Source organism: Pseudorca crassidens, chromosome 13 (assembly GCF_039906515.1).
Source record: "Pseudorca crassidens isolate mPseCra1 chromosome 13, mPseCra1.hap1, whole genome shotgun sequence".
NCBI classification, from domain to species: Eukaryota; Metazoa; Chordata; class Mammalia; order Artiodactyla; family Delphinidae; genus Pseudorca; species Pseudorca crassidens.
Window position 1 is genome coordinate 43034852 of NC_090308.1, and position 13656 is coordinate 43048507.

At 34.9% G+C, this 13656-nt stretch overlaps 1 protein-coding gene across 1 annotated transcript in view; it reads right to left on the reverse strand.

Moving 5' to 3' along the window:
- Window positions 1–12499, reverse strand: part of KPNA5 (karyopherin subunit alpha 5) — a 49292-nt gene extending 36793 nt beyond the window's left edge. Inside the window, exons 1-5 of the mRNA XM_067702280.1 lie at window positions 12297–12499; window positions 7349–7482; window positions 5861–5962; window positions 5648–5747; window positions 1061–1155 (exon numbers count right to left, since the gene is read on the reverse strand). Coding sequence (XP_067558381.1) covers window positions 1061–1155; window positions 5648–5747; window positions 5861–5962; window positions 7349–7477 — 426 coding nt within the window. The 5' untranslated portion in view covers window positions 7478–7482; window positions 12297–12499. The remainder of the gene's footprint in view (window positions 1–1060; window positions 1156–5647; window positions 5748–5860; window positions 5963–7348; window positions 7483–12296) is intronic.
- Window positions 12500–13656: the final 1157 nt, after the last annotated feature.

The window sequence follows — 13656 nt, forward strand, 5'->3', positions numbered from 1 at the left end:
TTAAAGAGCCAAATAAAAAACTAGTTATCAGGAGGTTTAGGTTTTAGTCTGGACTCAGAGCTTATGAATAAGGCAAATGGACTAGATCATGATCTCCCGTCCTTTCAGCACTATCACCTAAAGACTCTGAATGCTAATTGACAATAAGACTATACTATGGATAAAAGGGTCTTTTCCTCAGACACCCTTGTAAACATTCTCAACAATTTTTCAGCATAAAGCTCATGATGGTTAATAGTCACAGGTTCAACACATTCCTTTGCTTACAACTAGATGTGAGGACCTTTCCCAAATTACTCAGATAAGTGGAACACAATTCTAAGTTGTAATTTCAACAACTATTACTCAAATACTAGTAAAAGTCCTCCATGACCAACAAGAGCATTGAGAAATTAGGTGTAGGTCTTGTGCAATTCCTGATAGATATAATTCCACCCTGTACACTTACTTAAGAATATTTATAGCAATGAAAGTCAGGAAGAACAATCTTAAACAGTAAAATACCTGCAAACTTCAGTAATTTACTATTAGTAGCCAATTATTTGGAAGACATCTTACAATTTTCACTATAGTATAACTGAGAAACAATGCTCTTTAGGACAAACTTAACGTTGGTCACATTTTAAGTAGATTATACTGATTCGTTCTTTTTTCAAAAAAAGAACTAATCAATCAGATTAAAATGTTTTAAGAGGTACAAGAGTTTATACTAAAAAGTTACAACTTTAGTTAGCTAAGAGCCAAAAAAATTTAACCATTAAATTAACATTTTGATTTATGGTTTTCTAAAACAAAAGTTATTAAAGGTTGACAACTACAAAATTTTTCTTAACATTAGGAATGATTTTATATATTTTTCCCAAAATTGTTTAATAACAGTTCCTAGAAAAAATTAGCATTGCAACCTTGACCAAGGCAAGACAGGTAGCACCACCTTTAATTGCCAAGTATTTACTGAATGCTTACAATATACTCAGTACTGTAGAAGCTGCTTTCACTAGACACATTAATCCTATGTCATTTCTGGAAAAAGATTAAGAAAGTAAACTACAGAACTCACTTGTAATGTACAATTTTCATTTCTTTCAAGAAATTTTACAAATCTCTGCACAACTCCTGGTTTCTGTATAACTTGATCAATTGGTGGATTAGGTTCTGAAAATTAAAAAATAATTAAGTTATTACATAGACACAAAAACACAATGATCTGGACCCTATGCCAATTAACAGGGCACATAAAATAACTCTTTCCTAGGTTTCACTGATCCAGTTTAAAACCCTTAGCTGGATGTAGCTGAAGAAAATAAACGTTCTCATAATTGCAATGTTTACTGCAAAAAAAAAAAAAAAAAGCAAATTGTTTTTCATTACCATAATGATAAGAAAATTTTAAAATATTTCCTATACAAATATTTATAATTCATAAATTGAACGCTACTTAGGAGGTCACCTTCACAATACGGGAATATTTCAGTCCAATACTCAAAATACCAATCGAAGGATAAAGTGTCTTCTAATTCTTCATAACTATACTCCAATTTCCAGGGATGTCTCTTTCACTATCAACCACGAATTGCCTAATGTCTTTCAGCTAGATAGGTTCTATTTTGTCAGGGTATTATTTATTATTTACAAAAATGCTATTGAAGTACCTAGAATTCTTGATAAATTCTCATGAAATGCTGAGGACTTTTGAGAATCATAAAATCTCTAAGAAATTTTAAAACAAAGATATGTAAATTGAAAACAAAGATATTTCTGGGACTTCCCTGGCGGTCCAGAGGTTAAGACTCTGCGCTTCCAATGCAGCGGGCACGGGTTCAATCCCTGGTTGGGGAACTAAGATCCCACATGCTGCGGGGCACAGCCAAAACAAAACAAAGATATTTCAGCTCCCAATAATATAAGTACCAAGAATTCTTTCTCCTCCCTTGGCTTCAGCAACAAATACACTCTTGTGGTTCTCCAGGAACTTCTTCACTGTTGTTCCTTCGGGTTAGTTTTCTCCGTTATTTATTCTCCTCCTAGAAAATGTATTTCTAGGAAATCCCCTCCTAGAAAATCTGTTTCTATTTTATTTCTATTTTGCTAATTCAGTTATCACTTATCATTCACAAATCTAACCCCCGTAAATTCTTTTTTCCTAGATTCTGTCCCACATTTTTAAGTGCTTATGGTTACATTTTTCCCCCACAGCTTCTTTAAAATGTAGCATAAACAAAACCAAACTCATAATATCACTATGCTTATTCCTTCCCCTTGCCCTGTGCCCACCACACAAATTTGTCTGAGCTATCTGTCCACCTGGTTACACGAGAGAAATCTCATTTCCACTTTTGACTCTTCCTTTTCTTAATTCCTGTTTGAGTATGTTACTGATCATAAATAATGTTTAATAAGTAGAATTAATAAATGAATGATAACCATAAAAGGTCTACAAATCCTGCTTGTTTGATACAGAAAAACCTTATTATTAAGTTTTAAGTCAGTTTAAATCTTAGAAATTGTGTTCTCAACTGTTAAGAAAGATTTATTTAGGAATGGACTTCTTGGTAATTCCCTGGCGGTCCAGTGGTTAGGACTCCACGCTTCCGCTGCAGTCCGCACAGGTTCCATTCCTGGTCGGGGAACTAAGATCCCACAAGCTGCATGGTGTGGCAAAAAAAAAAAAGGAATAGACTTTTTTCTTCCTTTTCTTCTTTTTTCTACAAATCTGCTATCTTTCTAACTTGCTCAAAAATTGGGAGATTTCTGCAAAATTAGTAAAGTTAAAACTATAAAATTTTGTTTGGGTGTTCTAAATGAAAAGTCTGGATTCTTCAAAATGTAAATTCCAGACCATAGCTTAAACTGTTCTTATAGTTATAAAACATCAACAAGATAAAATAATATATATTATTAATGCCTTTAGTCCCATCTTAAAAAAAATCAAAACAAAGTTATTAGGTTGTGGTTACCATCTTTACCTTCCAGTTCTTTCTCTTTTCCCAAAAGAAAATTCTAAATCTATTTCCCCTTATTTTTGTAAAGGACAAAATTTTGTCTTGCTCTTTTTGAGCAGAGAAGAAAGGGGAGGTTGAGAAAAGGAAGTAAACATAGAAAATTGGTTTTCTAGTTAGAGGGTGGGGAGAAGTGGGTATTGAGACTACCTGAATATGTAGATAAAGAAATATAGACAAAGACATATATATAGATTTAAGAACCCAAATATGATCTCTTCCTGGGGAATTACTTTACAGTTACTTTCATCTAAAAGAAAGCAATTAAAGTGTGCTTGGATCATCAAGTAATCTAACAAGTATCATGAACTTTTAACTTTTACATTGATATTATACTGACAGAATAATAGCCTACCTTATCTTATAAAGGTGATGAACTATTACAGGGAAGACAATATGGCAATGTAAACATAAGTAACATAGAGGAATATCTGCTTCAGCACTGAAGACTAATCAAGAGTCATCCACAACAAAAAAGCCTTGGAGAAACAAAACTGGGATTGAAGAAAAGAATAATTTGTGATTTACATCTATAAGAGTGGCCATAATAGGGAAGTAAATAACAGATTCTAGCAAAAGGTCACTATCATGACTTAAATCAGAGGAGTTCTATTTCTATTTCTAGCTCCAGTTCTAGTTCTAGCTCCTTCCCCATATTTCCTACAGTGATGGATCAAGGAAAATTATAGTAAATCTAATATTCTTCTAGACCTAAAATATTTGGCAGGAACTCACACCAATCAGCAAAAGAAAGTATCTATAATTGTTGACATATGCCCAACCTGGGCAAGCATAATCCCACTACAAGAAACAGAAAAATCATTGAATCTATGAAAAAGATACTATATTTTAAAAGACACAGAACACCCTGAGGAATTAAGAATGAAGATAAATTCAATAATGGGGAAGTTGTGGTGTAAAAACTGGTGGCAAACTCTAACATTCTTAAATACAATTAAATCTAAATTAATTCTGTTAATTGGTTATAACATAATACATATGCCAAAAAGAAATCTTAAAAGAGAATATGGTAATATAAAAATTATTGATGTGTTACTATTAATACATTTAACCTATTTTTTAAATTAATGTTTTAATTTATAAATATTAATCTGACTAAAAAAATCCAAATTAAAAAACAAAAACTGTGGAATATGGTGAGGAAGAGGAAGCTACTCTTGATTTTATAGGGTCTCCTAACATTGCTAAGCTACTTTTGCTTGGAAGATAAGGGATGGAAAAGGAAAATTAAAGGTACTTATGAAAAAGAACTACAATAAGAAAGCAAAGGTAATAGCCTGTAATCTGTGCTGAACTGAACACAAGATTTCTTTTATTCCTCGTACGTTACTAAATTTTGTCTTGCAGGAAGATACGGCAGCTAGCCAAGGGCAATTTCAAAATCTTATCAGTTCATGTATACAGCTCAATAAAATTAGAATTACTAATCCTATAAATTCCATGTATGAAAGATGAGATAGACTAAGGGTTAAATTTTTATTTAATAAGGAATTTTTATAAACTCAATATAATATTGGATAAATAACATAAATAGGCAAATTATAAATTATAATGGTCAATAATAAAAAATATTCAACTTAGGTACTCAAAAACTGCCACACTATAAGCACTATTATATAACCATCTTTTTCTTTTTTAAAAATAGCTGTGTTGGTAAGAATATAGTGAAATGAATATCTGCACAAACTAAAGATGGGAATGTAAATTAATACACTGTTTATTCCCTTTGACCCACGATTTCACTTTTATAAATTCATACTAAGGAAGCTTTCGGTTATACAAGGATTTATGTAGCTTTGCTTATGATAATCAAAATTTGGTGAATCACTTTGCTGTATACCTGAAATTAACACAACGTCGTAAATCAACTATACCCCAATATAAAATACAAATTAAATTTTTAAAAGTTTAGAAAAAAATATCTGATTGATTGATTATTCATTTTACAGTCATGCTCTGATGTTAAAAAAATGTCTGAGGGCTTCCCTGATGGCACAGTGGTTAAGAATCCACCTGCCAATGCAGGGGACATGGGTTCAAACCCTGGTCCGGGAAAATTCCACATACCACAGAGTAACTAAGCCCGTGCGCCACAACTACTGAAGCCCACTGACTGAGAGCCTGTGCTCCACAACAAGAGAAGCCACCGCAGTGAGAAGCCCACACACCACAACGAAGAGTAGCCCCCTGCTCCCTGCAACCCAACACAGCCGAAAATAAATTAATTAATTAAAAAAAAAATCAACTGATTTTGACCACAGATGTATGGGTTTATTTCTAGACTTTCAATTTAAAAAAATAAATAAAATAAAAAATTTTTAAAGTCTGAAAAATATTTCTACAAGAATTTAAAAATATGTATTTCTAACTTTCTTTCTTGGCAATGGGACTAATTTGGGACTATATTTGCTTCTTTAAATCGTTTTATATTTGCAGATATTCTACAATCAACATGCGTTACTTTGATAATATAATGTTTAAAAAAGAGATGTTATTTTAAAATATATTTTAGAGAAAAATTAAGACCTACTGGCAAAGAAAGTGCCTTGAAATAAAAAAATATAATAAATAAAACTGTACTACAAATTCTTGTAAGATCAAATAAGCATACTGAAAATAATTCTTGCCTTTAGAAAGCAGCTTTCTAAATTTCTGTGTTGCTGTTAGTTGTTGATCAGCATTATTAGAAAAAATCATCTGAACCATATCTGTGGTAATAACTTCTTCCTAAAACACAGAAAATACAATTGTTATTTAAATATTTTGCATTAGTAATTTTGCTGTATCATCTCTGTAATACTGTTGAAATATAATTTGAAATACGTTTTTGTAATATCTACCTCTGGAATGGGTACAGTGGAACTGATATCCGGATCCTGGATAGGATTTTCTAACATAGATTCATCATTTCTGGGCAAAGAGACATTTCGGCGTTTGAATAACTATAATAAAGAGAAATAACAATATATTGAGCTTTCCATAAAACAAATTCCCATAGAATTATATTTTTCCTTTACTGAACAAAACAATAATTTTATCATTCAAAATTCTGAATATTTTAGTATTTCTTAATCATCACACCATAACAAATTTATGAGTAGTTTTGGGGCTAAATTAGCTCTTGTCCTGTAGACTGCTTCTTAATCTCAGGTCTTTTACCAAAGTCTAGTAGCATAAGCAGAGTACACATTTATATTTTACAGCACTTGGAAAACCACATATGCTTATACTAAATTATGAGATGTCTAAGAAGAAAATCTTAGTTAAAAAGCATATGTGTTATATGAGTGAGATAATGTGGTATATTAACAGAGTTAGTATATTAGATTAACAAGGAATAGAGAGCAGCTCTCAGGAAAGAGGACCCTATGCTTATTAACTCAGGAGTGAATATAAAGAAAAAAAACAGAGGAGGAAAGAGACATGGTCAGGTCACTGAGAAAGATTTATAGGTACATCTCATAAATCAAAATTGATGAAAAAAATCTGGTATCACATACTTTTTGATAGCTAAATAAATTCTGCTGTTCCTCAGTCTGTACACAGTTCTCTTTCTATTCATTTATTCAAGAGATTTTTTTTTTTTGAGTACCTACTGTAATATAGTAGAGACTATGTTAGCTACTACAAATAGGGGAACGACAAATAGTCATATTTCCAAAACAGGCCTTTTTCTACTTTCTTCATTGCTAGTCCTTTTTACACATTAGTTTTAATTCATGTATGTGAGGACCATACCCTCCTAATTATTTATGAATACTCCTAAATTTAGGTATATCCTGGAATGAAAAATGTTGAGATGCATTCTTTTAATTTTTCTATTCCTTATGTCACATATATAAAGTTCAAACAGAGAAGGCTAAGAGGTCTGCCTGATAACTATAGGAGGAACAGTATGAATAGCATAGGAAAACGATTATAATTAATTTAGGGGCAAGAGCTATGAAAATCATAAAGCAACAAATGAATACAATTAACATTTTTTTAAGAGGCAAATTTTACAATGACAAGTGGAAGTGATCTAAATAGGCTCAAGAGTAAAAATTACTTAGCACTGGAGCAGAAATATTAATGTAAAAGGTTTATCAATGGAAAGGAGAAGCCATTCTTGTTGGTGATTAAAAATAGCACAGGATTCTGATTCGTGAATTTGCTAATATTATTACTGGAGCCTAATAAACTAAAATATATATTTACCCATATTCAATTTCCTAAAACACTTTTTTCATTTAAAATTATCTAAAAATTAGCAGCAATAATAATACTACTTCTAAACTCTTTATATAATGTTTTTACGTTAACAGAATTAAATATTTTAAAACACCTACCTGTTCTTCCCTTTTTTGTTTTCGAAGTTGTATTCCTTCTTCTTCTCTTCGTCTACGCATCTCTTGGGGATTTAGGGCTTTATTCTTATAACTTTTCATTCTATAGTTATCTTTCCCTGGACAAGCCATGGCATCTTAAGATTAGGAGAGAAGAAAACAGATACTGATAACTCTCAAAACAACACAAGATGTTTACTCTAGGGCAATTAAATTCAGGCTCATGGATTAAATAGACCAACAAAACCCATTCTGAAAATTATGTACAAAGAATACATTTCTTCACCGCCATATCAAAATTGGAGCAAAATGACCAAATATTTTAGAACTTAACTATCAAATAATAGATTTTGGTCTAAACACAAAGTCATTACCCTAATTCCACTGATTCTGAGATGCACTCCCCCATCCCTGGTATTTTAAACTTTCTGTAAGTGAGATGCATCTTAAAATTACTGTCAGCCAGGAACTAATCATGAAATAGTTGGGTAAAAAACTTCTAAATTACAGCTGATGGAAAGATCAAGAAATAACCAGCAATGAATTATCTTATTTTCAATAAAATATGGTATCAGGCTTCAGTAAGCACACCTCACGTATTTATTGGGGTCTGTCTTCTTTCATTTACTTAAGGCACTGCCTAAAGAACTAAAGCCACACAGATCATGACCTGAGTTATGGCTGCCTTACCAGTTTTCAGTACTAGAGTATAATTAGTTCTTTTAAAATACTGAAATACTTCTACTTTATTTTTAAGTAGTTTTATTATAAATGTTTTTTTAAAATTAACATTTATATAAACATTTTAATAAGTATATTTAAAATATATATTTTATATAAATATAAAATTGTATATTTGAATATATATAATAGTTTTAGAATAAGAATTATAAACACTTCTTAGTATTATATTAATATTTTGGTATTATTGGAAACAAATACAAAATTACTAATACTATAACCTATCCTGCATTTACACATTAAAAAAAATCAGTCTAAAGCAGGGTTTCAATTTGAATTTAATATGAGAGATATTTAATACCTATCTAGAATGTTATTCTGATAAATTCTGATGACATACCCATGTATAGCCAGAGAGAATGCTGTAATCAATTAGCACTTATGAAGTAAACAGGAGAGAAGGAGAGATGGGCATTTATATGCTGTCCCTGATATAGAAGAGCTAGATTAATGAACTGGCAAATTATATTTTAAGTAGTAAAGTACACTAAAACATAAGCATTAAATCCTGCAGGAGCACAGAAGACACAGAAACTAACTGTGCCTTAGGGAGTTCTGAAACTTTTCCTAGTTATCCTGTCTTAAAGAATGAGCAAGAATTTGCCAGGGAAGAGGATGAAAGGGGAAAAGGAAGGGAACAAGTATGTCAGACAGAGGGAATATATGTAAACACAGAATTCATGAAGAAGCCTGGCATAAACATGGAACAGTAAGAAATCAAGTGTACCTGAACAAGAGGATGCATGGGAGAAGGGGCAGGAGATAAAGCTGGAAAGGTAGGTAAGAAAACATATGCTTCCTGCAATCTGGTTGAGAAATCTGGACTTGATCCTAAGGAATAGAATTAAAGAAATTAAAGTGAAGGTTGTTTCAAGCTTTGATGATAAAGACCTAAACTATATTAGTAGCTGCGTTGAAAAATATAGAAGACAGATTGATTCCAGAAACATTTCAGAAATTGATTCAATAAGAATTAGAGGCCAAATGAATGTAAGGAATATGCAGTAAGGAAGAAAAAGGAGTTGAGTATGACTCCATGGTTTTTAGTGTGAGCCATTTCAGTATAAGGACAAAATAACCCAAAATAAGGAATACCGATAAAGGAACAGAGTGGTGGTTTTGTTTTCTTGCCTCCATGTTTTTGAGATGAAAATAATGCATTCAATTATACAGCAAAAATCACTCTTTCAGTACTATGAATTTGACAAAATGCACAGGCATATAACCAACACAGTAAGATACAGAACAGCTTCATAACTCCCCCCAAAACTTCCTCACGCTGCTCCTATTAGTCCTTCTCCCACTCTTAAAACCTGACAACCACTGATTTGTTTTCTACTTCCATAGATCTGCCTTTTCCTGAATTCCACATACATGAAATAATAACAGTATGTAGTCTTAATTGGCTTCTTTCATTTAGCATAGTGCATCTATAAGTCATCCATATTGTTGGCATGTAACAATAGATTATTCCTCCTTATCGCTGAGTAATATTCTATTGTACAGATATACCACAGTTTATCCATTCATTTACTGAAGGACATTTAGGTTGTTTCTAGTTTAGGGCAGTTACGAATAAATCTGTTATAAACATTCATGTACAGGTTTTTGTGTAAAAGTAAGTTTTCATTTCTCTCGGGTAAATACCTAGGAGTAGGATTGATGAATAATACGACAAGCGTATGCTTCGCATTTTATAAGAAACGGCCAAACTACAAAGTAACTATAACATTTTGCATTCTCATTAGCAACATATAAGAGTTCCTGTTACTCTGTATCCTGGCTATACACTTGGTATTGTTAGAATTTTGTTATTGTTAATTGTACCATTCTAATGGTATACAGTGACTTTTAATTTTAAATGTATTAAATTTACAGTACATAGGGCACAAACAGAAAGTTTTTATTTATGGATGGTTAAAAATGAGTCAAAGCTCAGGAAAAGAGTGCTGAATGATAATCCAAGAGCATTAGAGATATAAAAGAAAGATGCCCAAAGGAGAAATCTTAAGGATATTCACATTTCAGTGGAAAATGGAAAGAACAAAGGAAACCAAAAATAAACAGGAGGATCAGAAGAAAATAAGAGTCATGAAAAAGAAGGGAATTCAAAAGATAAAGGAGTATTTCAGTTGTAGTAGCACTAAAAACAGGTCACCCAATTTGTTCATTCATTGATTTATCCAGCAAGTTTAAGTGCCTACAATAAGCCAAGTACCATAGGAAGGAAGCAATAGATTTGATAATTAGGTCACTGGTAAAGACATTGAGAGAAATTTCATTAGTGGTGGAGCTAAAGGGCGAATGGAATGGGCTGAGGACTTCACAAGGATTTAAAACTTTGTGCTTCTGAACTTTTATTATTAACTTTCTTAATAATAACAATGTTTAGCATTATTCTCTACTTCATATACAAAAATTCTGTCACATTAATAAAAGCTTAGGCTCTTGGAAGGGAAAAACAGAGATCAGAGTTCATGACAGAGCAAACTGGGCTTCAACATTAGCTGCTCAATTATGTTCAACAGTATAAAATATCTTAGCAAAATGAACTGTTTGCAGCAATAAACCTCTTTAATATACTTACCACCTATACATTAGGCATCTTCTAGGCCACTGGCCTCTAAACTTTTTGATCACATATCCTATGTACACAAAATACATTTGGGAATTCATCCTCAACATGTTTATTTATATACATGTATTACCAGCTTAATAAACTATCCCATTATAAATTCACAGATAGAAAAGTTTTTTAAAAAACAGAGTAGTTTTAAAAGGTAAACAAACAGAAGTTCTAATATTTTCTCCCCACATCTGATTGAATCACCTTGTGCCTCCCAACACACACAGCAGACACTACTCCTTAATACCATCAGTCTAGGCAAAGCTTTCAATATAAATGTTAACCAAATAAAATCTAGCCCCAACAACTCATACATCATTTGTTCCTTTTTCTTCTGTAGTACGAACTTCCTGTCTCTTATTTAACATCTGCATCCTCACTGCAGTTGCTTCAAAGGGGATGTAAAGTTCAAGGAAAATGATCTTTAAAGGGGCCTCACCCAAGGGGATTTTTTCTTTCTCTGGATTATAGCTTTAAAAACTACTGTACTTCAAAGGCTGCTGTCTCATACAAGTTATTTTAAATATAAGAAATGCTATTCAAACACTGTAAAGTTGCCAGAGGAATTTTTTTCAGTCATAAGCTTATTTTTTCACTCTCCTCTTTGAAAAACTGCTGACGTTGGGCAAACAACTGGAATCCGAACTTTTTCTAATATATATTAACGGAATTTCTTGTCTCCATAAAGCCTCATTTCCAGGGGCTAGGGTGGCTGTTAGTAAAATTACAAGATCAGTACAAAGGGGAAAGTGCACCAACCAGAAGATCTAAAGGACAGAGCCGTTTCTTTACCAAGAGGGAAAGTCATTTTCTTACAAAATATAAATCACTGAATGTTGTAATTAAGAGACCTCAAATCAGAAGGCTTTTTTTTTAAAAGGTGTTCAAAAAGCCGAAGAGTTAATGCCCATGTCATATTCTTTTGAAGTATCACTATCCCGTTTAACAGCTTTCAACTCCTTTCATCTCTTATGCATTATCGAGGAGACACGATTAAATTTTCATCTTGGAAGTGAGGTGGCCGACTATTAGAGAGAAGCATCTAAGCCACGCTCGCCCGCGTCCAGGACTGAGCCCTTCCCGGCACCTGCATCCAGGTGGAGGGCAGCTCGTGGAGGTAGAGGGTGCGACCTAACATGTGTAGGCCCCTGGGACCGAACCTACCTTGTTCTGGACACGGTGAAACTTCTAATAAGCTGAGCCGCGGGACAGATTGCTGAGCCCCAGAAATGACAGGCAACGTTTGACAAGACCATGTACCAAAAAATGGAACTACCGAGAAACAGTGGAGCAGAGCGGCGATAGGATGAGATCCTCTGCCTGAAGCTCCTTCAGAGGACCAGCCCGGCTCTCGGAGAGGCTCAGTGCTCCCTGCGACTTCGCCTCCTCAAGAGAAAGGTCCGGCTGCCACGCCCCCGCCACCGCTCTCTCCTTCTGGGGAAGCTGAGAAAATCAGGGCTTGGCCTGGTTCTGAACCCTTTGTAGGGGAAGGGGTAGATCAAAACAGTGGCCTCAGGAACTAGTAGCTCCCGAAGGGACCAAACCCGAGGCTCACCCAACCTGTCCAGTGTCACTCCTACTTACCTATTAATGTGGCACTAACCGGCGCTCTGACTTTCCAGTCCCCAGCTGCGGCGTCTGCTGCGGTAACAGCGGGGTCACCACTCCGCCCCTAGCGATGAGTCTGAAGACCAGGCTCGCAACTCAAGATGGCGGCCTCCTGCGCCCCTCACCCGAGACCCCAAGGCTCGCCTCCCAGAAGCCCTTGCACGCGGCGGCGGCGGCGGCGGCGGCGGCGGAGGCTGCGGCACTGACCAGCAGAGGGGGCGGAGAGAAGCGGAAGCCCCAGCGACACCCACCCATTGGGGAGCCGGCTCCTGCCCGGACTCCGGGATTTTAACCCGGAGCGGTTGCCGTTGCAGGAGTGTGTCCTACTGCCCTAGTCCTCCGTGCCAGCTCTCAGTCTTTCATTCACTCATTCGTTGGTTTGCTCACCCATCCATCCATCCACCCATTCATTTGTTCATTTTACAACGTGGTATATTGATGGAGGGCATAATCTGTGCCAGGCATTGTTTGATATTGGAGGTACAATAGTGTACACAACGGATAAAAATCTTAACCTCGGGCTTCCCTGGTGGTGCAGTGGTTGAGAGTCTGCCTGCCGATGCAGGGGACACGGGTTCGTGCCTTGGCCCGGGAGGATCCCACATGCCGCGGAGCGGCTGGGCTCGTGAGCCATAGCCACTGAGCCTGCGCGTCCGGAGGCTGTGCTCCGCAAAAAAAAAAAAAAATCTTAACCTCATGGAGCTTCATTTGTTTCAAGCGTTTCAGTTATCTATTTATTAAAATTTTTGTATTCTGTAACATCTGTGGATTTTTGACAAAAAAGTAGTCACTGATATATGAAATAAATAACTCCAGATAAAGTACTCTAAATTATTATAACACATATATAGACTTGTAATCCACCCTGGGGTTGAACAAGCAGTATTGAAAACAGACTGTTTTCTACATGTAGTGTTAGGCACAGAATATGCAAGATAAATAACACGATTCCTTCCCTGAAGAAACTCCTGTTTTCCATCTCTTGTTCTTTTTGTTCTCTTTTCTGAGAAATTTTTTGGGCTATACTACAGCTCTCCATTGATGTCTTTTTAAAAATGCTGCTATTGTATTTTTTAATTCCCAAGAGCTGTTTCATATTTTTAATTCAGGGATCAAGATAGCGTTATCTTGTAACCTTGAGGCAAGAACGTGTCTTTGTCATCCTCCATAGCTCTGAGTTTGGCACGCTGTAGCATTATAAGCCCTTTATTGATAACGTAATAGAGTGCTACTCAGTCAGGCCCTGGATAGTGGGTATTGTGGATTCGTGTAATGCCCTGGGACTTGCCCTCTCCTCGTAAATTAGGCGTTGGAACCTTGTCGGGAAGATGCAAAA